This window comes from Trachemys scripta, chromosome 1 (assembly GCF_013100865.1).
Source record: "Trachemys scripta elegans isolate TJP31775 chromosome 1, CAS_Tse_1.0, whole genome shotgun sequence".
Taxonomy (NCBI): Eukaryota; Metazoa; Chordata; order Testudines; family Emydidae; genus Trachemys; species Trachemys scripta.
The window spans coordinates 84554227-84578336 of record NC_048298.1 but is presented as its reverse complement, the minus strand read 5'-3'; the positions used below and the strand labels follow the sequence as shown (position 1 = coordinate 84578336).

Here is a 24110-nt window from a genome sequence, read left to right as displayed (position 1 = left end):
TACAGATTATAAGAAATGGTTTGCCAGTTTGCTAGCGGTAACACGCACATTCAATTTCCTTCATTTGGACAAAAAATAGACAACTCCTGGATTCATCCATGTGCTATAAACTCAGCTTCTCTTTTGTTTTCATTTCTGCAGTCTACTACAATTAGATAGCAGAATGCACACTAGTATGCAGCATGATATATTCTCAATTTGAAGCGGACTTCACACACAACTGAAACAAATGCTTTCTTCATGGTTATTTTTAATGATTATTTCTATTGCTGTAGCATGCAGGGAACCTCTACAGGCCTCAGGATAGCACTGAACTAGACACTATACAAACAACTAACACAAACACAATTCCTGCTCTAGAGAGCTCAAAATCTAGGATTTAGACAAAATGCATTGAAACAGATGGATAAATAAGGAAGGAGGGGGCAGCTTTAGCCACAATATCAGGACCCTTGATTCCCTTTCTGAGTAGTGCTCAAGACTAGATTTAAAACAGTCAACATTTCTTGTGCTATGTCTACACACCTAGCCCAGTCCTGCAAATGCTTGCCAGTAATGGGCATGGTATTTACTATTCTGAGTAGCCCCATAGACTTCAGTAGGAGTACTCACAGTAATACACACTATGGGCCAGATTTTCAGAAGTGCTGAGTGCCCACAACACTAGCAGAAGCTGTGGGTAGGCAACATCTCTGAAAATCAGGCCCTATGGTAAGCATATGCTTAGCTGAGTCCTTAGCATTTAAGATATTTAGGACAGGAATCATGGCCCAGATCTTCAGCAGGTGTAAACTGTCATAGCTCCATGGGCTTCAACTGAGCTCCAACAGGTTACACAAGTTAAGGATTTGGCCCCATGCCTTTAATTTGTCTGTAAAGCACCAAGCACAGTTATGTAATAAAATAATAGTTAATACTGAAAACAGAGATTTCCCTTTTCCTCTCCCAGCTGCAGCATCTCAGATCAGAGCTTCACTTCTATAGTATCTATGAATTAAAGCTCCAATAGGAATCAGGCTGGATGTAGCTGGGAGAGGACGGGGAAGAGAGAGCAATTTTCTTGTTATTAGGCAACCATCAGGTTTTAAGGTTGGACTTGAAATTAAATGTCGTATTGATAGATGGATATTTTGAAAAAAACTATAAACACAGTTATAAAAGTGGTTAGAAACAGTACAACATTTTAAAAACATGCATTATTTTAATCTAGGCAGCATTTTGCAAATATGACAGGGATACCGATTCAGGGAGAAATCCTGCACCTAGTGAAGTCAATGGCAAAATTCTAGTTGGCTTCAATGGAGCTAGGATTTTACACTCAGTATTAACAATGAGGAGTCCTTGTGGCACCTTGGAGACTAACAAATTTATTTGGGCAGAAGCTTTTGTGGGCTAGAACCCACTTCATCAGAGGCATGGAGTGGAAAGTACGGAGCAGGTATAAATACATGAAAAGATCTGAGTTGCCTTACCAAGTGTGAGGTCAGTCTGATGAAGTGGGTTCTAGCCCACAAAAGCTTATGCCCAAATAAATTTGTTAGTCTCCAAGATGCCACAAGGACTCCTCATTGTTTTTGCTGATACAGACTAACATGGCTCTGAAACCACTCTGAAACATGACACTCAGTATTTAGAATGAAGCAAGAGCTGAAGTCTAAACAAAAATCAATAAAATATTATTTCAGTTTTATATTTATCATCACTTACCTAAATTTGTCAGAAGAAGAGCAACTTTTTCATACAACTGCAACAAATAAGAAACAACTTCTGAAAAATGTGACCAGCTGAGTTTAACATCATTAACCATATAGATCTGTTTTCTAGGATGAATAACCATTATTCCATTTTAAAACTGAGATTCTGGTCATCATTGTTTGGTAAAATTTGTTAGCATTGTGATAACAGTAACACTACTTAGCTCTTATGTGGTGCCTTTCATCCACAGACACACTTTACAAAGGAGGAGAGGTATCATTATCCCCTTGTACAGAGGTGGTGCAGAAAGCTTAAGTAATTTGTCCAAGGTCTGTTATGACAACTGGGTCTACAAATTTACCCTTAATTGTCAATTTAACAAATACTGATGGGAAAAGGTTTAAAAGTGAGAGAGACAGACTGAACGTGTCCAAACAAAAAGGTCTACTGGTATCACTCAAGGACTTTGGTAAGATCATACTTGGTAAACAAGAAAAGTGTGGAACCAAAAATCAGTGAACCAAAATTGGTGTGTCAGGTGGTGGACAAAATAACGAGAGGACAAGCTATTCTGCCCATCACTCCCCTTTTGGGATGCTCAAAGAGACTTTTTTGGGGGGGAGGTAACACTGGGTACTGTGTTGCTGGTTGACTGAACGACAAAGAGAAGGGGAAGGAGCAAGCTTCACCATCATGGCTACCACCCCCTCCATCTCCTTGTATCTCAGGACCCCGTGTGACACCAATGGACCTTCTTCTTCCTAATCCTAAGAGATGTCCTGACCTGACCAGACCAGAGAGAGAGAAGGACCCAGATGACATCACCTCCTCCACAGGCTTTGGCTAAATCCAACACTACCTGGGATGAGAGACTTTGTCAGACACCCACATCCATTCCGCATGCCCTTTCCCTTCTCTAACTTATTTCTTCTTTTCCTACCTGTCTCCTTCTGCCTTCTGTCTGGTAAGGCTCTCCAAGACTATATATTTTGCAACACTGCTATAAGCCAGTGACCAGAAAGGCATCTAAATGCAATGCCCTAAACAGCCTGATGCTGTCATGAGTTTGCAGATCTTGGAGTGGCTGATAAAACTGTGTGCTGGGTCTGTTTTCTTCCAACACTGAGGCTGAATGTGAAAGTCAACATCAGAAACAGAGGCTGCATTTTTTAATCTTTGTTGTTCTTCTCTTTCCCCTTGTGTGTGTGTTTGTCCTGTTTTGCCTTCTAGGAAACAGGATCAGACTTTAACAACAGTAACAACAACGGCTCCAGCCATCTCAACTAACTTCTTCTCTTTTTCCCAAAAGGACAGTTACTACCATCTTTAAAACCAGCTAACAGACTGTCAAACAAGGTTTTTTTTCTTCTCCCTTTAAAGACTCTACAGCTAAAGGGAACAAGGGATGTTGTTAAAGTGACAGCCTCACTTAACACTTTACAGTTCAAGTGCTTAAACAACTGTTTTTTTCTTTTTCTGTATCTTTAGTAAAAGGATTTTTAATGGAGCATTTGCCACAGCAGCAAGCAGGCTGACGTCTCTGTAAACCTAACCCTGAACCTTGTTTAACACTGTTTAATGTTGGACAGTGAGAGGCTCTTGTTAATACCTTTGACTCTTTGGGCCCTTTATTCCATCTAAATTAATACAAGTCAGAAACTAGGCAATTGGCAGAGCCAGGAATAAAACCCAAGTTTCTTCATTTCCAGACCAATGCCATATTAATTAGACCATGTTCTCTCCTACACCTGAGTAAAAACACTAATTTTTACCTTGAAAATCTTTGACACTGAAACTGAAAAGTGTGTGGATTTTAATGAAAAGTTTAGCACTGCGTTCCATCTGTAAAAAGTCATTTAATTCTGCAAATGCAAGGGAAATTATGGAAAACTTAACAAGCAAATTAGTCCTAACAAAAACGACCTTGTCTTTCTCCCTTTGGGAGAGAGACATAGGAGCTCAGAGAAAGTCACTGTTGCCAAATGCACTTCTTTATTTGGAACCACTGATGTTCTTCTAAATCCTTATTGGCACTTGTCTATGATAGCAGGAATCATGGTCTCAAATTCCTCTGAATGATTGCTAACTTATTTAATAGAGAAGCTTTGACATGAGTTAGCATTTATGCAGTGATGAACATACAACATACTATGTAAATGCACAGTATTCATTTTTATTATAAAACTAAATCACTGTATACATTTGCTTCAAATGGTATTACCCCTTCTACTGATCTGGGGCCAGATCCTGCATGGCGTTGTGTCCTCAATTCCTATAGACATTAATGGGAGCTGAGGGGACACAACACCTCTTCAAAGAGCTCACCATCTTTCAGGATTGGGCCCTTAGTTTCCAATTCCTTTTTCTACAATTTACTTTATAAACTGTTGCTAAGGTTTATTGAGTTATACACAGGCTATGTATTAAACCAGCTGCTTAGGAACTCAAGTAATGTGAAATTCTGTCATAGCTATTAACAACATTTCTCCTGTAGAGCTTTCTGCCTTGTCTGAAATAAACAGTGGTGATTTGAATCCTATTTTTGTTTTAAATAATTGAAAAGGTGGTCTCTTCCCAGCTTTAAAAGTACCTCCCTATGGAGAATATATAAGTGCTAAAGGGCTGTGTGTTTGATACCCTGATCCTGGCACGGAGAGTGCCCATTTACAGATAATCAATGACCTGCATGTCTGTGTGCGAATATTATGTTTTGTTGTTATTCCTCCTGGATCAGACAGACAGAGTTTGCAATTCTGTTAACGATGTTTGGAACTGTTTTTCTGCAACTACAGTTTATTACTACAATTCTCAAAGGGCTTCATTTAGGATCCCATTTTATTCAGTATTCATATTTCCTTGGGTGATATTATCGGTATGAACTTTACTACCCAAGATGAAGCTTGTGATTACTCTCAGTGCAGCCTGCATGATTTACTGGAAACAGGCAGCTTGAATGTCATCGAATCTTGTCAAGATGAATGCGTAGCTATATTATCCATCCAGCTCTCAAAGCATCCAACCTAGAAGTTGATTGACCCAGAGCTTTCCCCTGATGCTTATATCAGATAGGTTGTGAAATTGTATTAGAGTCTTTGGCTGCAGTCCATGTCTTACAGGGATTCCCAGACTGTTCTAAACATCTTTTGTCTCTTCTCACCTCAAGTTCTGTTTATATGAATCTCTCTTTGCTTGCCCCATGTGACTTTTCTTCATTTTTATGTGCTCACAGCTTGTATAGGACTCAACTGTCTGATCGCTCATGGGAGCCAGAAGCTGTTAGTATTTTAGAAGATTTCCATTAGTTGCCTATTGTAACCCACTGCCTATTGTAACTCAGTGTGGAAAGCAAAAGGTTAAGTTCAAAACCTCACCAGCTCCATAAAAGATGTTTCATGGTCATGCTTTAGTATACTTATGGGATCTCATTTTCCCTGGTCCTCACCTTATTGTCCAGTTCACAGACAATATTTATTTCTTGTTAGTAGCTGTAAGGTTTAAGAAGTTTTTCTTGCAATACTCCACTTCATATGTCAGAAAAAAAATCAACAAGGAACCTATTCATGGCTTTTTTCATTATTTTAATTTCCCCCCCTTAACAGTAGAAGTCTTTGGGAGCTAGAAAGTGAAATCTACTTCTGTTCTCAGTTGTTTCATTGCTGACTCAGTGCACAGATGTTTGAGTTCTTTGCTAACAGAGGTATACGCTGACTTATGTTTATTCTTCATAATGCCTATCACATGATCTAGGCATACTTTAAAAAATAAAAAATTAAAAGCCACAGACTTTAAACAAAATACATGAAAAAACTTTTACAGAGTCCTCAAACCAACTTCTCAACTCACTATTGGTCTCTATCCTATCCTTCTCCCTCCAATTTCTCAATCAATTCTCCCCTTTCTCTCCCTTGGGAAATGCATAGGAAACCAGACAAATCTTTCAACTTGTCCTAAAGGACACCAAATGCAGGCTTGAGTGTGCAAAGGAGGAGAAGTGAGTTCCTGTGGTGATGGTTTCTCACAGTCACTTTGCATGTAAACCAGGGCTGTTAGTTTGAATATCTCAGATGACTGCAAATAATTCAGTATCACATAGGAAGTGAAGTGGTCTCTCTAGTAGGCAGCATTTATACATGTCTTGGTTGGAATTAACACCTTATACTTCACACGGAAACTAAGGGCTTGTCTATGCTTACCAGGGGATTTATGCATGGCAATGGATGCATCGACGGTCGATTTAGCGGGTCTAGTGAAGACTCGCTAAATCGACTGCAGATCGCTCTCCCGTCGACTCCTGTACTCCATCGGATCGAGACGAGTCAGGGGAGTCAACGGCAGAGCGTCTCCTGTTGACATCGCATAGTATGGACTCCACGGTAAGTAAATCTAAGCTACGTCTACTTGAGTTATGCTATTCACGTAACTCAAATTGCATAGCTTAGATCGACTTTTCCCTGTACTGTAGACAAGGCCTAATTGAGGAGTCAGTGTAGCTCATGGAGCTAAGGAATAATAGGCTTACAGCAAGAAACTCCACTTACTAAGTGAGGCAAGACATTCTGAATTAGCTGCAATTTTTGGATGGCTTGAAGATGTAGCTGTTTGTAAAGTGTTTGCAATAACAAAACCTTGAGGTGTCAACATGTGCATCTGAAGGAAAAGGATGAAACCTTCTTGCCAAGAGCAGGTGACAGAAAAACACATCCAACAATCACTGCTACATGGATAGTCAGAAGCACCTGGGAAACCAACAGAACTCTCTCACCTTAGAGGATGGGAAAACTTGCCCTTTACCTACCCAACCCATTGTGATCTACCCCACTGGAACTTTAACCCCCTAGGAACAGATGGCCTAGGAATCCCTTTATCCCAGGCCCAATCAGACTCACAAGCCAGACTCAATCCACCCTCCCAGAATTCTCTCTTAGAATGCAGTGATTGGCATGCTTTTAGCATTAGAAGTAACTGATGGAACAATTCACAGCCACTCAATGTCAATCCCTCCCTGTGAAGTTTTCAATGCAGGTAAGTGCTCTCCTGTAGAAAGAGTCTGTATATATCTATCCCTAAGGGGAAAATTCTGCTGTGAATAAGAAAGGAGCAAGTTTGGCCTCTATATTAAAAAAGAACACTAAACTATTTTGTTTAAAAAAGCATATTTAAAGAATTACTTGCAATTTGAAGACAAATAGAAGAAATAGCGTGTAGGACAAATTTGAACCAACTAGCTTGAATATGTCCCTTTAAAATAATATAATTTGTAGACTTTTTCAAACATGTATTGTACTTAAGTGAATTTTGAAGCCAATTACACAAGTATGGTAGGTACTAAGAGTCAAACCCAATAAGCATCTTCAACTCCCATTAAAGTCAGTAGCAACTGAGGGCATTCAGGAGCATGCAGACTGGGGCACATATAGATCAAGTGCCTGTATGCACTTTGCTTTAGATCCTAGCATGGGCAGTGGGTGGACCCCATCCCGTCTGCCGGAGGGCCGATCCCCGAGGAGTCCCCCCCCATGGCCGGAGGAGCCCTGAGCCACCCCAGCTGTGCCGTGCCTCCCCTCCCAAGACCCCAAGCTGCCCGGCAGGAAAAGCAAAAGCTCTTCCCAAAGAACCTGAGCTTTTTATATGCGCCGTGCAAGTTCCAGGGCAGCTGAGGAGGCAGTATCTGCTACTCAGCTTTCCAGGTTCATCAATAATCTCTCTGGAGTCCAGGGAGATTGCTGATGAACCCAGGAAGCTGAGTAGCAGATACCGCCTCCTCAGCCACCCTGGAACCCGCATGGTGCATAATAATGAGCAAAACCTTCTTCTGGCGGAAGCCCAGCCCATGCAAACCGCCAAAGTCGATAACCCAGCATCCTGGTCTATTATACCCACTGCTTATGGATCCTGGTTATCTCTACTTACCACATTCAGTAGCATGATGATGCAAAAGTTGATGCACACTGCAGTCCCTGTAGTTGCAACCTGAGAGTTATTCCTGATTAAAGCCCACTTAAAGGCAGCAAAAGTGCTGACAGTCACAACACGGTAAATAACAATGCCAAAAACAGCAGCAATCACCACACAGATCTAAAGGGGGGGAGAAAAACAGAAAAGCCTGAAATTCCTCACAATTGGAATTGATTTCTTCCTGAAATTCTCAAGACTATAAAAATAAACCTATCTTAAAAAAACAAGTCCTGAAACATACATCATTTTTTCCTGAGAGGGGTTTCATCTGAATTAATATCTAGTTTCCTCTCAGTTTCTTATAATATAAAATATACTTGATATCTGATTAAAATCATATCTACATTTAATCATTCTCTTGAAAAACACAACTGTTTTCTGTTTTCCAGTGTTAGTAAAAGGTGCTTGATTGCTAGCCCTGGAAATCAAAGCTTCACCTCACTTACACTGAGAAAAATTCTGGAGAGGGTCAGTACATGGCTTATGGACCACATAAGTCATACTTCGAATATTTAAGTGGTACATAGACTTTTGTGCTGCCCCTTTGCCTGGGGTGAATTTCACCCTGTGTTAAATACTGCACAGGAAGCAACAGAGAGTTTCGTCACACTACTTTAATAAGCTGCTTCACTGTACTATTTTGGAGGGATTATATTTAAGGATGGTAAATTCAATCTCTTTGATAATTTCATCCCTGGCATCTTTGATGATGCTTAGAAAAGGTGTCTGATGTATAAATTTTGCAGTTGAGCTGAGGTCATTAAGTCAGTTGTGACATATCATACAGAACAGTTGGGCATTAAACTGTCATGACCAGCTTGTGTCCCATTTGAGCCAGTCACCTAGAGCTCAAACATTTTATTAGCATGGGTGAATCTGACATAAGGAATCATAACATTCAAAAATCAGTAGGAGAACACTTCAACCTCTCTGGCCATTCAATAACAGATTTAAAGGTGGCAATTTTGCAACAGAAAAGCTTCAAAAACAGATTCCAACGAGAAACTGCTGAACTTGAATTGATATGCAAACTAGATACAATCAATTTAGGCTTAAATAGAGACAAGGAATGGCTGAGCCATTACACACATTGAATCTATTTCCCCATATTAAGTATCCTCACAGCTTCTTGTCAAACTGTCTTAAATAGGCTATCTTGATTATCACTACAAAAGTTTTTTTTCTCCTGCTGACAACAGTTCATCTTAATTAATTAGCCTCTTAGAGTTGGTTGGACAACTCCCATCTTTCCATGTTCTCTGTATGTATATATATCTCCTCACTATATGTTCCATTCTATGCATCCGATGAAGTTGGCTGTAGCCCACGAAAGTTTATACTCAAATAAATTTGTTAGTCTCTAAGGTGCCACAAGTACTCCTGTTCTTTTTGCGGATACAGACTAACACGACTGCTACTCTGAAACCTGTCATCTTATCCAGTCTACATTATTTTAGCTATGTTACCATGTAATTAAAGTTTCTTGAATAGAAACCAGTCAGGTTTGGTGTGTCCACATGTATTACTACAACCTGAATGCATTCTTAAAACCTGACAAAAATGTGATACATCATAGTTAATTAGGAAAAAACAATCAACACCTCCCCCCTACCCTAGAATTTCAAGCTATTATCACCTTCTTTTATTTACAGAATTGATTTAACAGCAGATGGCATAATCCATATGTAGAGAAACATGACAAGGAGGTTAAAGTGTGTGTGAACACATAGGACCAGTTCATCTGATCCATTAAAGCTACTCTTTCCACTGTGGAAGCATATAGCAGCCACAAAGTTACCTTACTAGTGAGCTAGAGGACGATTCCCTGTGGAGAAGGAGATTCCTAGGTGGTACAGAGTGGCCTTAGAAACTTCTATACCCACCTTTTCTCTTGACCCAGGTGTGGCTATCTCTATGCCCATATGGTCCCTACCTGTTGGAATGGATGGGCAGCCAGAGTAAAACACAGTAGTCCTGAGGCTGCTGTAATTTACGCTAGGCACTAGCTTGAGGCTGGACAGCCCTGGGTTTAGGGGACAGGGATGGACTTTCCAACACCTTCCCTTAGGGGGCTCAGGATTTTGGCTTTAATGTTTAAAGAAGCGTTTGGTCAGTCATAACTATTTAAGAGAAAAAATCATTAGTTTGACAGTAAAACAACTGAGATAAATTATTCTAATGGCAAAAAAGTGATTTAAATTGTCTTCACTCATTTTAAAAATTTGAGTGGAAACTCTTCTATTCTGCTAACTCTAAGCCACAAAGGTTCTGATAGGCATACAAATGTCACAGTTACAAAGGATCATTTCTGGCTTAGGGCTCCCAGTGTTAAATTCAGGATTTGTAAGTTTCTTTCAGGGAAGACTGTAACCACATAACAACAAATATGAAGAAATGTGACTCATGTTCACAGATTCAGAAATTTAACAATACGAGCCATTGTAAAGCTGTTTTGGCTTCTTCAAGAATAACCCTCTAGGGTTGGATCAATCACCAATTACTCAAGTATGGTACGGGCTTATACGCTGAATTCCATAATCAGAGTATTAGGAATAGGATTTAAATATCTGATTTTCCCCATTTTATTCACCAACATACAGTTTGTTTGTTTGTTTATTTTTTAAAGATAGAAACTAGCAGTCAAGTTTCATGCCACTCCTCATCTTTATACCTTGTCAGCTTCATTATTAGGAGCAATCAGACTATAAGAATGGCCAGACTAGGTCAGAGGAATGGTTCGTCTAGCCCAGTACTCTGTCTTTGGACAATGGCCAATGCCAGATGCTTCAAAGGGAAGGCACAGAACAAGGCAATTATTGAATGGGCCATTCCCTATCATCCAGTCCCAGTTCTGGCCTTCACAATATCCCCTGGTAAAGAGTTCCACATGTTGACTGTGCTTTGTGTGAAGAAGTGCTTCACTTCGTTTGTTTTAAACCTGCTGCCTATTAATTTCATCAGGTGAATCCCAGGGTCTTGAGTTATATGAAGTGGTAAATAACACATTCACTTTCTCCATATCATTCATGATTTTATGGTCTTCTATTACATCCCCTGTTAGTCGTCTCTTTTCCAACCTGAACAGTCCCAGTCTTTTTAATCTCTCCTCATATGGAAACCATTCCATATCCTTAATCATTTTTGTTGCTCTTCTCCGTACCTTTTCCAATTCTAATATATCTTTTTTGAGACACGATGACCAGAATTGCACACAGTATTCAAGGTGTGGATTTATATTTATATGGATTTATATAATGGCATTATGATATTTTCTGTCTTATTATCTATCCCTTTCCTAATGGTTCCTAACATTTGGTTAGCTTTTTGACTGCTGCTGCATATTGATTGGATGTTTTCAGAAAATTATCCACAATGACTCCATGATCTCTTTCTTGAGTGGTAACAACTAAATTAGACCCCCCTCATATTGTATGTATAGTTGGGATTATGTTTTCCAGTATGAACTAGTTTGCATTTATCAGCATTGAATTTCATCTGCCATTTTGTTGCCCAATCACCCAAGCTTTGTGAGATCCCTTTGTAACTATTCACAATCTACTTTGGACTTACTTCTCTTGCGTAACTTTGTATCATCTGCAAACTTTGCCATCTCACTGTTTTCCTCCTTTTTCAGATCATTTATGAATATGTGGAACAGCACTGGTCCCAATATAGATTCCTGGGGGACCCTGCTATATACGTCTCTCCATTCTGATAACTAACCATTTATTCCTTCCCTCTCTCATATCCCATGACTGCTTACTTTGCTTAAGAGCCTTTGGTATGGGACCTTGTCAAAGGTCTTCTGAAAGTCCAAGTACACTATATCCACTGGATCATCCTTGTCCATATGTTTGTTGACCCCTTCAAAGATTTCTAATAGATTGGTGAGGCATGATTTACCTTTACAAAAGCAGTGTTGGCTCTTCAACATATCTTGTTCATCTATGTGTCTGATAATGCTGTTCTTTACTATAGTTTCCACCAATTTGCCAGTCATCTGGTACAGAAGCTGATTTAAGTGTTAGGTTACATACCAGTTAGTAGTTCTGCAATTTCATATTTGAGTTCCCTCTGAATTCTTGGCTGAATACCATCTGGCCCTGATGACTTGTTACTGTTTATAAATTTGTTCCAAAACCTCCTCTATCGATGCCTCAATCTGGACTGTTCCTCAGATTTGTCACCTAAAAAGAATGCCTCAGGTTTGGGAATCTCCCTCATATCTGTTGCAGTGAAGACTGATGCAAAAAAGTCATATAGCTTCTCTGCAATGGCCTTGTCTTCCTTGAGTGTTCTTTTAGAACCTCAATCATCCAATAATCCCACTGATTGGCAAACTTCCTGCTTCTGATGAAAAACTAATAGGGAAATCTAGGTTGGCACAACTAAATGCTACAGAATATCTCAAAGATTTTCATGTCATCCAATACATATATATGTATATATAAAAATCACCTAAATATTCCCACCTAGCCCCCATCCCTTCCCTCAAACTACCCAGGATATCTCACTAACACTTTACTTTGGAAAACACCATAAAATTATCCATATAGCTATTTTTGAGTCAGCGCAATATTGATATTATTTTATTTCTGGATTTTAAATTGACTGCACAGGCTTACTTTTGATGTTAAGGAGATATCACTCACTGGGAATCTAACCAGACAATATTTTAAGACAAATATAATATTGATCTTCACCAGTAGGTGGAGTGATTGGACAAAACTCTTATTTCAATGCACTAACAGTCTAAGGAGCCTGTAGTGTGTTTATCATTGACACTACTGTTGGTAACAACAGAATGAATTTGACTTTGCAGGGGTATCTCCAAAACCAAACTATCTTAAGGCATCCAGATATCAAGGTAAGTAGATTGTCAGGGTGGCAGTTGGATTGTGGTTCAACCACTTCTCTTTATAGATGTGAATGAAGGTCCAAGCAGAACGTGGTGACGTTTGGGTTTACTGAAACATACAGAACTACTTTTATTTTAAGTTTTACAAAACATCCTTTTCTCTTATTTTAAGATACTGTTTTTCAAGGACATTTCATTTTTAAAAATCCATGTATTTCTAACCCAGTGGAAACCTGTGCTATTCAAACAATAACAAACAACAACAAAAAGTCAATTTTGAAAATAATTCTTGGCTTGTTTCTAAGATTAACCAGGTGGCGGAAGGGAGGCTAAAATAACACAGTCCAGAATTTGTTTTGCCAAAGCCAAATAGTACTTGAATATCCAGGCTTTCAAGTTCTGACTTAAATCTAAACCTCATGATTTTTCAAGTGATCTCTGACTTTGGCAAAAGAAGTGGCATTATCCCAAATGATAATTTCAAGGACTTTTCACTAAGGTAAAGCATAAGCACTCTGTTTAAAAAAGAGAAAAAGGCAATTTGGAAGATAGATAAATTCAGGCTTGCTTTAGATCATGAGATATTTGATTAAGTGTTTAGCATTTGAAGTTAGTATTAGCTGAAGTTTAAAAGACCTCTCATAGCTCAAAAAGGTTATATACATACTTCACCCTGTGTACTAATGAATTTGCACTGATTATCAATAGTGAAGAAGGCAGGAAGCAGCTGGTGACACAAACCCTAAAAAACATTGGTCATTTTGGATGGGAATTAGTGCAACCTAGCTCAGAAAGGGGGCAGCAAACAGGGTTCTGTGTGTGTGTGTGTGTGTGTATATATATATAATTTTTTTTAATGCAAGTGTTGCATTCTGAAAATAAGATCAGTTGCAGGTAGAAAGATCCTGAATTTAAAGATAATATTGTGTCTAATCTATTATGAAAAGGTAGTGACAGCCAGCCTCCACTACCAAGTCCTCGGTTAGCCTTTATAACTTTGTATTGGAAAACTGATTTAGCTTAACAATTGACAGATTTATTTTGGAAGCAAAGAAGAATATTTCCTCAAAGTTTTTCTTTAAATCACCCTCTAACTGAGTTTTGAGTTAAAGGTCATTATAAAACTATCCTGATTTGAAACTTTGACTTGTGTAATTTTCTTTTTCTCCCTATAGATTAGCTTTCCTTACTCTTTCAGACTTTCCAGATAATAAAAGCTACTTGAAAACCTATATCAGCAATATCTGAAGAAAATAAGTTGTATTTAAGCAAACTTACTGATAATTTTTACTGTGGATAGCTTTGGGCCCAAACCTGCTAACACTGATATCACTGGGAGTTATGGCCCACTCCTATTTCCATTAACACTAGTGGATGTTTTTGCCACAATCTTCAATGGAAGCAAAACCAGGCACTTCAAAGTATATTAAGTTAAACCGCTGAGGACACTTTTAGTGTGCAGAGTGTCAACAGGGGAAGTTAATGCAGAATAGCTAATGTGTGCAGTAAATTCACACCCTAGTTTACTGTGCAATAACTTTCCCGTGTAGACAATCCAACTACAAATCCAGATTAATAATGCCTATCTAACTTTATAAAGAGCTTTAAGATCTACATATATAAAAATACTATATAAGCGCAAGGCATTTCATTAGTCACCATATCCAAATGGGGTGAGTAAGGCACAAACTGATTCGATGATTTAGCTGGGAATTTTTATGTCGGAGTGGGTTAGGCACAAGTTCCAAAACCAAAATACTCCGGTTCTAACCTTGGACCTGACACTTAACTTGCTACACTTTCTTTAGCACTTTTCATCAGTGAACATTTGTAAATCTAAGTAAATAAATAAATAATTGATACTTTGGAGAGAGACTCTCGTAACTCCACAATTCAGGAAATCATCTCTAATAAGGAAGGCCCTTACCCACATGCTTAAATTTAAGCATATGCTTAAGTGCTTTCTTAAATAAGGGTCCAAATGTTGAATGTTAAGTCTAATTAACTATGAGAATTTGTTCTGAAATTTTGGACAATTTGAATACTTTTCCAGATTAAAAGACTTTATAATGGTTCACTTTGGATATTTGCGTGAATGTTTATTTATGTTCCTCTATCAGCTCAAAGTAATCCAACTACATCACAAAATTGAAAACATACGTAGAACTCACTTATTAGCCTGAGGCAGGCTTCCTGTTTTGTCTTGTTTTTTAACCAATTTACATGCAGTGTTTAGCTATCACAGTGATAATCATTTATAAATGCTGAAAGTTTGAGTTTGACATTGGAGCATATTATCAGCAGTTTTCAAGGGTGGAAATCGTAAAAGGTTTAAGACATTGCCTTTGTTAGAAAAGTAGAGGTGATTTTCTGCTATTGAAGGCGATGGAGAAAATAAAAAGTCAACATACAATACATTCTACACAGTTCCTGGTTTTGGCGAATATCAGAATACCTAGTGCTTACATAGCACTTTTCCCCACTGAATTTAAAGCACTTTATAAAGTAAGTACCATTATGTCCATTTTGTAGATGGGGAAATTGGCACACAGAGAGATGAAGAGTTCCTCAAGGTCACCAACAGGCCACTCTGCGAGAGCCAGTCATAATTTATAGTCAAAGTGCTTCCTATAAATACAGTTGGGCCAATTTGGAGAAATTTGGCTTTGGCTGCATAGGTGCTGGAACTAGCTGGCTTGAAGTAATAGTTACAATCTAAACACGTGGTTTCCGCCTTCAGGACCCCCACTATAAAAATTGTTCCAGCACCCCTGTTCGGCTGCTGAATGAACACAATATTTTGGTGAATCCCAAATCCTACCCATGCGACGGGTACAGGAGCATATGGCCAGGCACAGGAAGATGCTTGTTGCTCTCTGCTTCCCAAGTTCCAATCTCAGAGGGTGGGTTTTCCTAGCACTACAATTTCATGATGCCAACACCTGAAAGGTATTTGTTGAACTCAAAAGTTAGGTTCAGCAAACATGAGTAGACCTGGTTCTGATTTCCACCCCAATCATTCGCCAAGCCCTAATTACATACTTTTTTACTTTGCTACGTAATGAAGTGGTTAGCATGGTATGAGCACGGGGTCTGAACAGGAGGACCAGGGACTCAGCTCTGATACCGACTGATGGTCTTGTACAAATCATTTAACTTCCCTGCTTCTGTTTCCTCACCTAAAAAATAGTGACATTGATACTTACTTACCTACATTGAACAGATTAATTAGTACCTGTCATGAACTTTGAAGTTCATAAAGAAGTTAGTTTGTAAAGTCCCATATAAGTGACAAGTATAATTAATAATAATAAAAATGAATAGTTATCCTAGTGAGTACCAATCACATTAAATAATCATCTCAGCAGAACAGGCCTTCCTAATGATATTTTTCCGTAGGCAACCTTAGTAAATTCTTATACAAGCCAATTCCATGGGAAACCCCCCCCCCAAAAAAAACCCTGAAAAAACGTGTACTTCAGAAGATAAATTTGAACTAGTTACTGTACGAGAGCCAATGGACCTGATTTTCAAGTTGTCACACAGGAAAACTCCCTTTGACTTCAGGGATTTGAACCTCAGTTTTTACTTCAACAGAACTCTCACTGAAGTCAGTGGGATGCTGCATGAATAAGGATCAAGCAAAACTTGAGTGAGGACTTTGAGATTTGCCCTGTTTTTACTTATTTATTGTAAGGCAGTAATTCAATCATTGTGAATGAGTCCACATTTTCATTGTGAATGAGTTCCCTGCGTGTCCCTCTGGCTGTAGGCTTGCTGGATACCACACAGATTCTGATCCCAGTTCTACCAGTGTAAATCCATAGTAACTCTACTGAAGTCAATGGAGCTACTCAGGATTAACGATGCTGATTAGCATGAATTAAAACAAATCCTCTTTTATGTTTTTAAAACATGGGTATTTTTTACTGAAAGATTGTGTGATGGTGTGTGTATGCATGTCAATTGATGAATTCTCTTTTGTTTTATGAATAGCATTTCTGATTGTAACCTTCATTGTGGTTTAGAACCTCGATGTTGTGGCAGGAACAGTGTGTGTCTGGGAAACTGCAACAGGACCACCAAGAGTCCTCAACACTGAATAGTTGTATCCTGGTTGTTATTGGTAGAGCCATTGATTTTTAACAACTCTTTGCCAGCATGGAAAATCCCAGCAGAAGAACAGAAACAGAAAAAGGCACTAGAAATTGCTTTTGAAAGTGAAATGCTCTTTAGAAAGGGGAACCATTCCAATACTAGAATGAGAAGAGACACACATCTGGAGAAAGGGGAACAGAGGCCTTCCCCTATGGACACTGACCAAAAACCAAAGGGCTCTCAAAAGTGATGAGAACTCAGGGGTGGGGGTGGGGGGAGAGGAGTTGTGTTCAGGTGTTTGTTGTTTTGCCTAGATCTGTACTCTCCTCTGCTAAGAGTAAAGTGCATATTTAAGAAGTTCCTTTGCAAAGCTGGTGTCCTGACTTTATCTGCTATATATCCCTAAAGAGTAAAAACTGGAGTGCTCATGGAGGTGCAATTCGGGGCGGTGGAAGTGGGACATGCATAAGTTGCTGCTGAGGGACAGCACTAGTTTCAGGGCTAAGGGCAGTTGGATGTGGAGTCCCACATCCCCAGGAAGGGGACCAGACAGGGAATCTGCACCTGAGGAGTGTGCCTGAGAAGCCAAAAGTAGAAACAGTGTCTTGACTCTGTCCAGACCCAGCTGGCTAGAAGCAAAGATCCAAAGGTTGTGTTCAGTACAGCAGACTGGTAACCATCCACAAGGGGAGCGAGGGGTGGGGGGCCTCAACCCTGGCTGTAATAGACAGTACAATCTTTAAACCAGAGTATAAACTATAATTCCACCCTCTGTATTCAGACTAACCAAATTATCTGTTTTCCAAAATTTCTACTCTGTTTGCCATTTTTAAACTAAACTTTTCCTTCTTGTACTGGAAAGGAAATTAGCATTCTCAAACCATAAAAAATATTCCAGATGCAGAAACAATAAGTCTGCTGCATTTATCTGCAAATGCTTGATAAGGCTCTGGTTTTCCAGATATGGGATTCATCCGTTCTTTCTTGGAGTATTTTGCTTCAAACTGGGGACGTATTTCTTCCTAAAAAAGAGATGAGCAATTTTTACGTACAATCCAGTTAAGCAAGGTCAAATTTCAGATCACTTTTTTCATAAAATTATTTCTAGTAATACATAAGTGAAGTGCCAGACACTTAAATCAGGAAATCAGTTGGGAAATCAGCAGGTCTTAATGAGGAAAACAGATCACTGTAAGAAAAAGGCATCTAAATTCACAGAATTACATCCATAAAATTTAACAAACTCCCCAGTTAGTTGCTATCATAAACAAGTGTTTGAAAATGTATATTTGTAAACAATATTGTTTCAAAGATGACACCAGGAAATTTTCTAGGATTTTGATAGTAGACGGTAGCAATTCAGCAAAGCAGGAATAAAATTGCACGTAATCCTTTTTCCAAGCTCACTTGTAAATAAAACTGCTTGCTAGATGCTTGTGTATCCTCTGAGTTTTAGCAAGAGGTTCCTCACTGTTTGAAAAAGTATCTTGCTCCTCATTATTACTGATTTATCTCTGAATGTGGGGAAAGTTAGATATAGGGCAGTATTTAAAACTGTTCTGATTAGCAGAATTTATTCACCCCTTACTCGGGCAACATTCTCTTTGGCCTTCATTTCCAGCTGCATTAAGTGGCTCCTGCCAGCCCCCTTGCTCTTGCTCTCCCAGCTCTGCCCCCTCTTGTGGATAGGGAATTCCAATAGGATGCAGCTATCCCCCTGTAGTCTGACTCCTTTAAGGGACAGTGGAAGACAGGCACGGCAAAACAAAAGAAAACACAAACCAGCCCTCCAGGTTGTCTCTGTCCTGGGAGAGAATTAGGGCAGGTCTGTTCTTACAATGGTGCAGCTGTGCCACCTTGCTATGCCAATGGGAGAGCTTCTCCTGTTGGCGTAGTTAGTCCACCTCAACAAGAGGCGGTAGCTATGATGACAGGAGAAGCCCTCCTGCTGAAACAGCACTGTCTACACTGGTGGCTAGGTTGGTATAACCGCATTTCTCAGGGGAGTGAATTTTTCACACCCCTGATCAATGTAGTTATGCTGATGTTAGTTTATAGTGTAGACCTGGCCTTATCCTCTCAAAGATCTTTTGAGGGAAGGGGTTGGTCCTAACTGAAATAGACACAAAACAACACAGATGCCCCCTCCCAGCAAGGAGGCTACATAATAGGAGAGTATCCCATTCCCCTTCCCAGCCTCCAAGCCCCCTGCTCAGCTCCCCCCAGCCTCCTTGCTCTCTGTCTCCCAGCTCTGCCCCCTCCTCCAGCCCCAGACAGTTGGGGAGGCTCGGGAAGGCAGGGGTTGGAGAGCAAACATGCTCCCACTCACCCAGCAGCGATGGCTCCTGTCCTGATTCCTTGCTCCCTGCAACCTGTTCCATACACCAGGTCGCAATGCCACTCACTCAGATTTGGCCTGGCTGCCCCACTGACATCCATAATGCTAAGTAAATCCCAATCCCAAATCAAGGCAGGTTAAACTGTAAAGGGGCTGCATGTGTAAGAAATGCACCAACGACCAATACTGGGGTACCAGAGCTCATGGAAAGGCAGTTTGAACTTTTGTTACAATGTTTCGTTAGTTTCTTTAAGTGTCTTTTCATTGTGAGGACTCCACCCCTGATGGGTTTGAATCTGGACCCCTCAAATCAAAATTCAGCACTTCAGCCTCTTGAGTGCCTAATGTCCAATATCTGTTAGCAGCAGCAGCAGCAGCTTTTCTATGCTCCTAATCTATGTGGGCTTGTAACTAGTAGGAGGCAAGACTAGGGTTGCCAACGCTGACTGAAGCTATTCTGGGAGATTTTTTCCCCCAACATGATTTAATGTCATTTTCTTCAAATACCCTATTCAAATCTCCTGGATTGCTTTCAATAGTCACCGGGAGATCAATGCTGATTCTCGGAGACTCCAGACCAATCCTGGAGGGTTGGCAACCTAGGCAAGACCAGTACAGCTAAGTCGTAATTAACATCTTAAGTTTTAACAGCACCATTTGAGGCCACTCTCACTATGACTCACCTTTCACTACTGAGCCTCCAGCAAATCCATGACCGAACTATCCTCTAGACCAGTGGCTCCCAAACTTGTTCCGTCGCTTGTGTAGGGAAAGCCCCTGGCGGGCCAGACCGGTCTGTTTACCTGCCGTGTCCACTGGTTTGACCGGCACAAGCCGAGGGACGTACTGGCCGCCGCTTCCAGCAGCTCCCATTGGCCTGGAGCAGCAAACCGTGGCCACTGGGAGCTGCAGGGGGTAGTGCCTGCAGATGGTCAACGTCAGCAAAATGTCTCATGGCCCGTGATCAGATTACCCTGATGGGCCACAGGTTGCCCACCCCTGCTCTAGACACATTGATAACAGTCCCAAAGCAATCCTGGGATTGGTCTGACAGCATGTGTGCACTGCCAGTGAAGCTCTCTGCTGCACAGGAGTCTGTTTTAAGTTCTTTAGCAGCCCCTTTTTATTCTGGGATTCCACGGGAGCTCTCCACTTGGCCCGAAGCAGCCATTTGTTTTCCTTTGTATTTTTCACTTATTTCCTTCACCATCAGTGTTAAAGAAAACCCATCTTGTCAGCAAATAAGCAAATGTAACATCATGTGGCCTCTTCCCAAAGAGACAATTTCTGTCCCTAGGCTGAGAAGTCTGGTTCTATGCTGGGAAAATCTACAGTGACCCTGGGGAAGGAATTCTTTCCCATAGACAGCAGAATAGCAGTGAAGCCACTGTGACCATTAATGCAGCCTGATGACTATTGTAGCCCTCCCACAAGGGCAATGAACCCCTCGTGGAGGAAAGGAACATAGCTCTGCCTGCCATTCTCCAACTCTGCCCACAAAAGAATCCTACATGCCTGGGAGCAAGGAAACCCAGAGCAGCAATGCTCCAGGCCATGCAGGGGTTCCAAATCCACCTTGCAGGTTCCTAGCATCCTGAATAGTGAGCCCCCCTAGTTCCATTCCCATCAGAGCCCTGCATGCCTGTGTGGCAGCCACAGCAGAAGGAAGGTTGTGGCTATTTTTCACCTCCCCAGCCTCCTCTCCTAGTGGATTTTCCTCCACTGGGCATTGGGTGAATTTAGCTGCTTCACTGCAAGCCTTTTGGGCAATAATACCATGAGCAACCAGACTTCTGGGAGGTGTGAAAACTTTTTGAGGTTCCCCATCAGTATTCTTAGCAGCTATCCAAAGCAACCCCTTAGGAAACTCATCTTGATATTGATGTATAGTTATTCCAGGGCAGGCAGGAAGGTCAACCTTTTGCATTTATTTAAATCTGACTTTCTATGGACTAATAAGTAATTGCTTTAAAAAAAATTAAATCATGCTGAAAGATTCTTTTAGTGTGATTGTTGCTAGTTCTACCAAAATGGAGGCCAGATCCTTTTCGAATCTGCATTGGCATAAACCCAGAGAATGTCCCCAAACTTCAGTGAAGTTAGTTTGTATTTACATTGGTGAAGAATGAGAGCACAATTTGGCCTGCAGCAAGTTTCTTCACAGCCCTAGATGAAGCACCTTGGGAGAAAATGCTCGTCCTGGCATAAAGATCAATTATAAGATTTATTTTCTAGCTTCTGATGTGAAAGAGAAATTGTTAATAAAACTAAAGGAAAAATTGGTTGTTGATTTTTAACCAGAACCTTTTATATGCAAGATTAAAGTAGTAAATTATCTACAAACCTCTTCTTCTTCCCAGTCTATCAAGTCCCAGTCATAAGCAATTACTGCTCGTCTTCTTTTCCAAAACTCCAGGAAAACAGTTGCTGGAGCAAATAGAAAAAAGAAATCGCAAGATCATTTTCAAATGAAGAAAATAAGTTAACTACTAGCATTATTGTTAAATGAAGCTGTTACATTATTTTCATTGGTTTGCATAAATGGACTTGTTTGAACAGTAAATCTTTCTGATGATCAAAACTGCATTAAAAAGGTGTTGCTTTCTGCTTTGGCTTGTGTCAGACATGGTTGAAGCTTTGGCGATTTCATTTAGTGCTAATTGAACATGTTTAATTTGCAATCAAATGAGCTACAGATTTAAAAGAATGAAATGGTTCCTGTGAGTCATCTTAGCTAAATTTAGATAGACAATGACAAAGATAAAGGTTTCTTGGGAACAGTGTAGATGAAAAAGGTATCTTGCCTTATCAGAAGACTATTTAAAATACACAGGAATCAGTATCTAGAGGGAGCAAAGAAGTTTCTAATCAGATTCCAGCGCACATGCAATTCATACAGAGCTGCTGAGGAGACTGGTGCCTTTAAAATACAGGAACAGATGTTTCTGGCATTGATAAGGGGGCTAATTTTTTTCATATGAAGCACAATTACATAACTCACTGGCGTATAGCATAAGTATAGCACTCACTGCACTATAGTATTCAGAAAAGTGGTTGTGCTTGCCACTGTGTTTTATATTGGCAGGAAAGATCAGGAAGTATTTAGTCAATTGATCATAATCCATATCTTGGAGAATTAAACTGGCACTGTTTATAAACACATTATTTATTTACACGTAAGCCACTGAAATCCATGGGAGTCATTCTCTGACTTCAGTGGGCTTTGGATCTGGCCCTTAGCGGTCACGAGAGGTGCCAGATTGATAGCCCTGGAAACAGAAAACCTCTGTTTATTCACAGACCAGGGCAGGGATGCTCCCAGCAGTGACTATGCAAGCCTCCTGAACCACAGCCTGACAATGTGCCTCAAGTCTTGTCCTAGAGGGATCACCTTAGTGCGCATGAATGCAGTTCATTCTCCATGACGATTAGTCCTTAGTCTGCCTACCGCCAACAAGAATCCCAATTATTATGGTGGTTTTTGTGATGCATACAGGTGACAGTTTTGTTTCCTAGTAACTGGATTCAGAGCATCAACTCATTTCACATAGACTAGAAATCAGCCCTCAGAAAGTAATGACTTTTAGTTACTACCACGTCAGCTTGGATCTCTCTTTTCCCCGCTCCCACTTCTCTACATTTTCAGGCTCAGTGGCAAAGTACAGTGAGAATGACTACTGTCCTCACAACTCCTTCCCACAAAGGCACACTGTATTAGAAATCTTGTGAGATTTTCAGTCAATTTCCTGAACTTTTGAGGCTAATCCAAGATGAATCAAATTGTTTTCCCCTCTTATTTTTAAAGTACACAGTGGGGAAAAAAATCCACGGTTAGTATCTCTGCCTATGGCTCTTGAAGTTTCTTTCTGGCATTATTTTTCATTTTTTCAGTATTCACCACTATGATCTCCAATATTCTATTTCCTTTTATTGTATTACACTCTTCTTTTTCTACTGAGGTCAGTAGCCCTTCTTTCCACCATTGACTATTATATCATATGCTGTTGATAGCTCATCTCACTGCATTTCTGTAATACTGAGAGCTTCTAAAAGTATCAAATTTTGAAACCCCCCTGCTTCCTTTCTAGTCAGATCATCTCTAATATCCTTGGTCATGTATTCAGCATTCATTTCTGAACAAGACAGTATAACATCATTCTAGAAAGTCAAGGTGGGTGAGGTAATATCTTTTATTGGACCAATTTCTGTTGGTGACACAAGCTTTCAAGGTTACACAGAGCTTCCACAGACCTGCAGAAGAGCTCTGTGTAAGCTCAACAGCTTGTCTCTCTCACCAACAGAAGTTGGTCCAATAAAAGATATTGCCCCACCCACTTTGTCTTTCTAATATCGTGGAACCAACACAGGTATGACAACACTGCATATAACATTATTCCATCATACTTGCAGTACTTCTGTTAGGATATTTCAAAATGTACATTTATCCCATATGCTCAAACAAAATTCTTGGAAAGCTCTGAAGTTCAGAACTTACAGACATACTTTAGTATAGTTCTGCTACACTACTGTTTGCCCTCCTTTCAATCTGTCTTGAGATTCAACCTAACAGCAACCTTCTACAAAACACCCCCCTCGACAGGACTTCCTTGAGCACTTTCTGTCTAACTTGTGACCTTTTATAGTTGCGAGGCTGGCTTTCTCTAGTGGTTAATGACCTATTGTTCATCTCTCTTTTCTTACGCTACTTTATATCAGAGCATTGATGAATACTCTCATTCCTTCTAACCTTCCTGAATACACTACATACTCGTGGATTATGTTAAAGAACCTCCTCAGATTCTGCCCCCTTTGAGAGCAGAAGGAGGAGAATGTTTTATGTTCTGAGGAGTATATTGGCATTTCTTATTGCTAATAAAAATACTAAATAGTTCCACTAGTTTCTGTTCTTTAAACTTTGCATTTCAGCAACTGTTCCAGTGTTAATTCCTTTATCAGAGAAAACATGCTTCCGTGTAGTCAAGAAGGAATTATAATTAGGACTTTTCTAGTGTCTCTTAGCCTCCTGAAAAAAATGTGGAGAAAGGAAGAGATAGGCATATAAATTAAAATCATTCACTTGCTTCTCTAGCGAAGTATTCAGAATGACTGCCTCTGGATAATAGCACCAGTTGAAGAATGACACAACTTTGGTGTTGATCTTCAAAC

General features: G+C 40.0%; 1 protein-coding gene across 8 annotated transcripts in view; it reads right to left on the bottom strand.

Annotated features, from left to right (window-relative positions):
• Positions 1–24110, bottom strand: part of ANO4 (anoctamin 4) — a 274760-nt gene that overhangs the window by 37792 nt on the left and 212858 nt on the right. For 7 of the 8 annotated variants that reach the window (XR_004646146.1, XM_034773716.1, XM_034773710.1 and 4 more), the window contains 4 exons: positions 21289–21371; positions 17488–17628; positions 7606–7770; positions 1708–1744 (listed from right to left, as the gene is read on the bottom strand). Coding sequence is in view for 7 of the 8 variants with exons in the window: in XM_034773716.1 (XP_034629607.1) it covers positions 1708–1744; positions 7606–7770; positions 17488–17628; positions 21289–21371 (426 nt within the window). In the remaining variant the exon portion in view is untranslated. The remainder of the gene's footprint in view (positions 1–1707; positions 1745–7605; positions 7771–17487; positions 17629–21288; positions 21372–24110) is intronic. The other variant, XM_034773741.1, reaches the window with a different exon arrangement.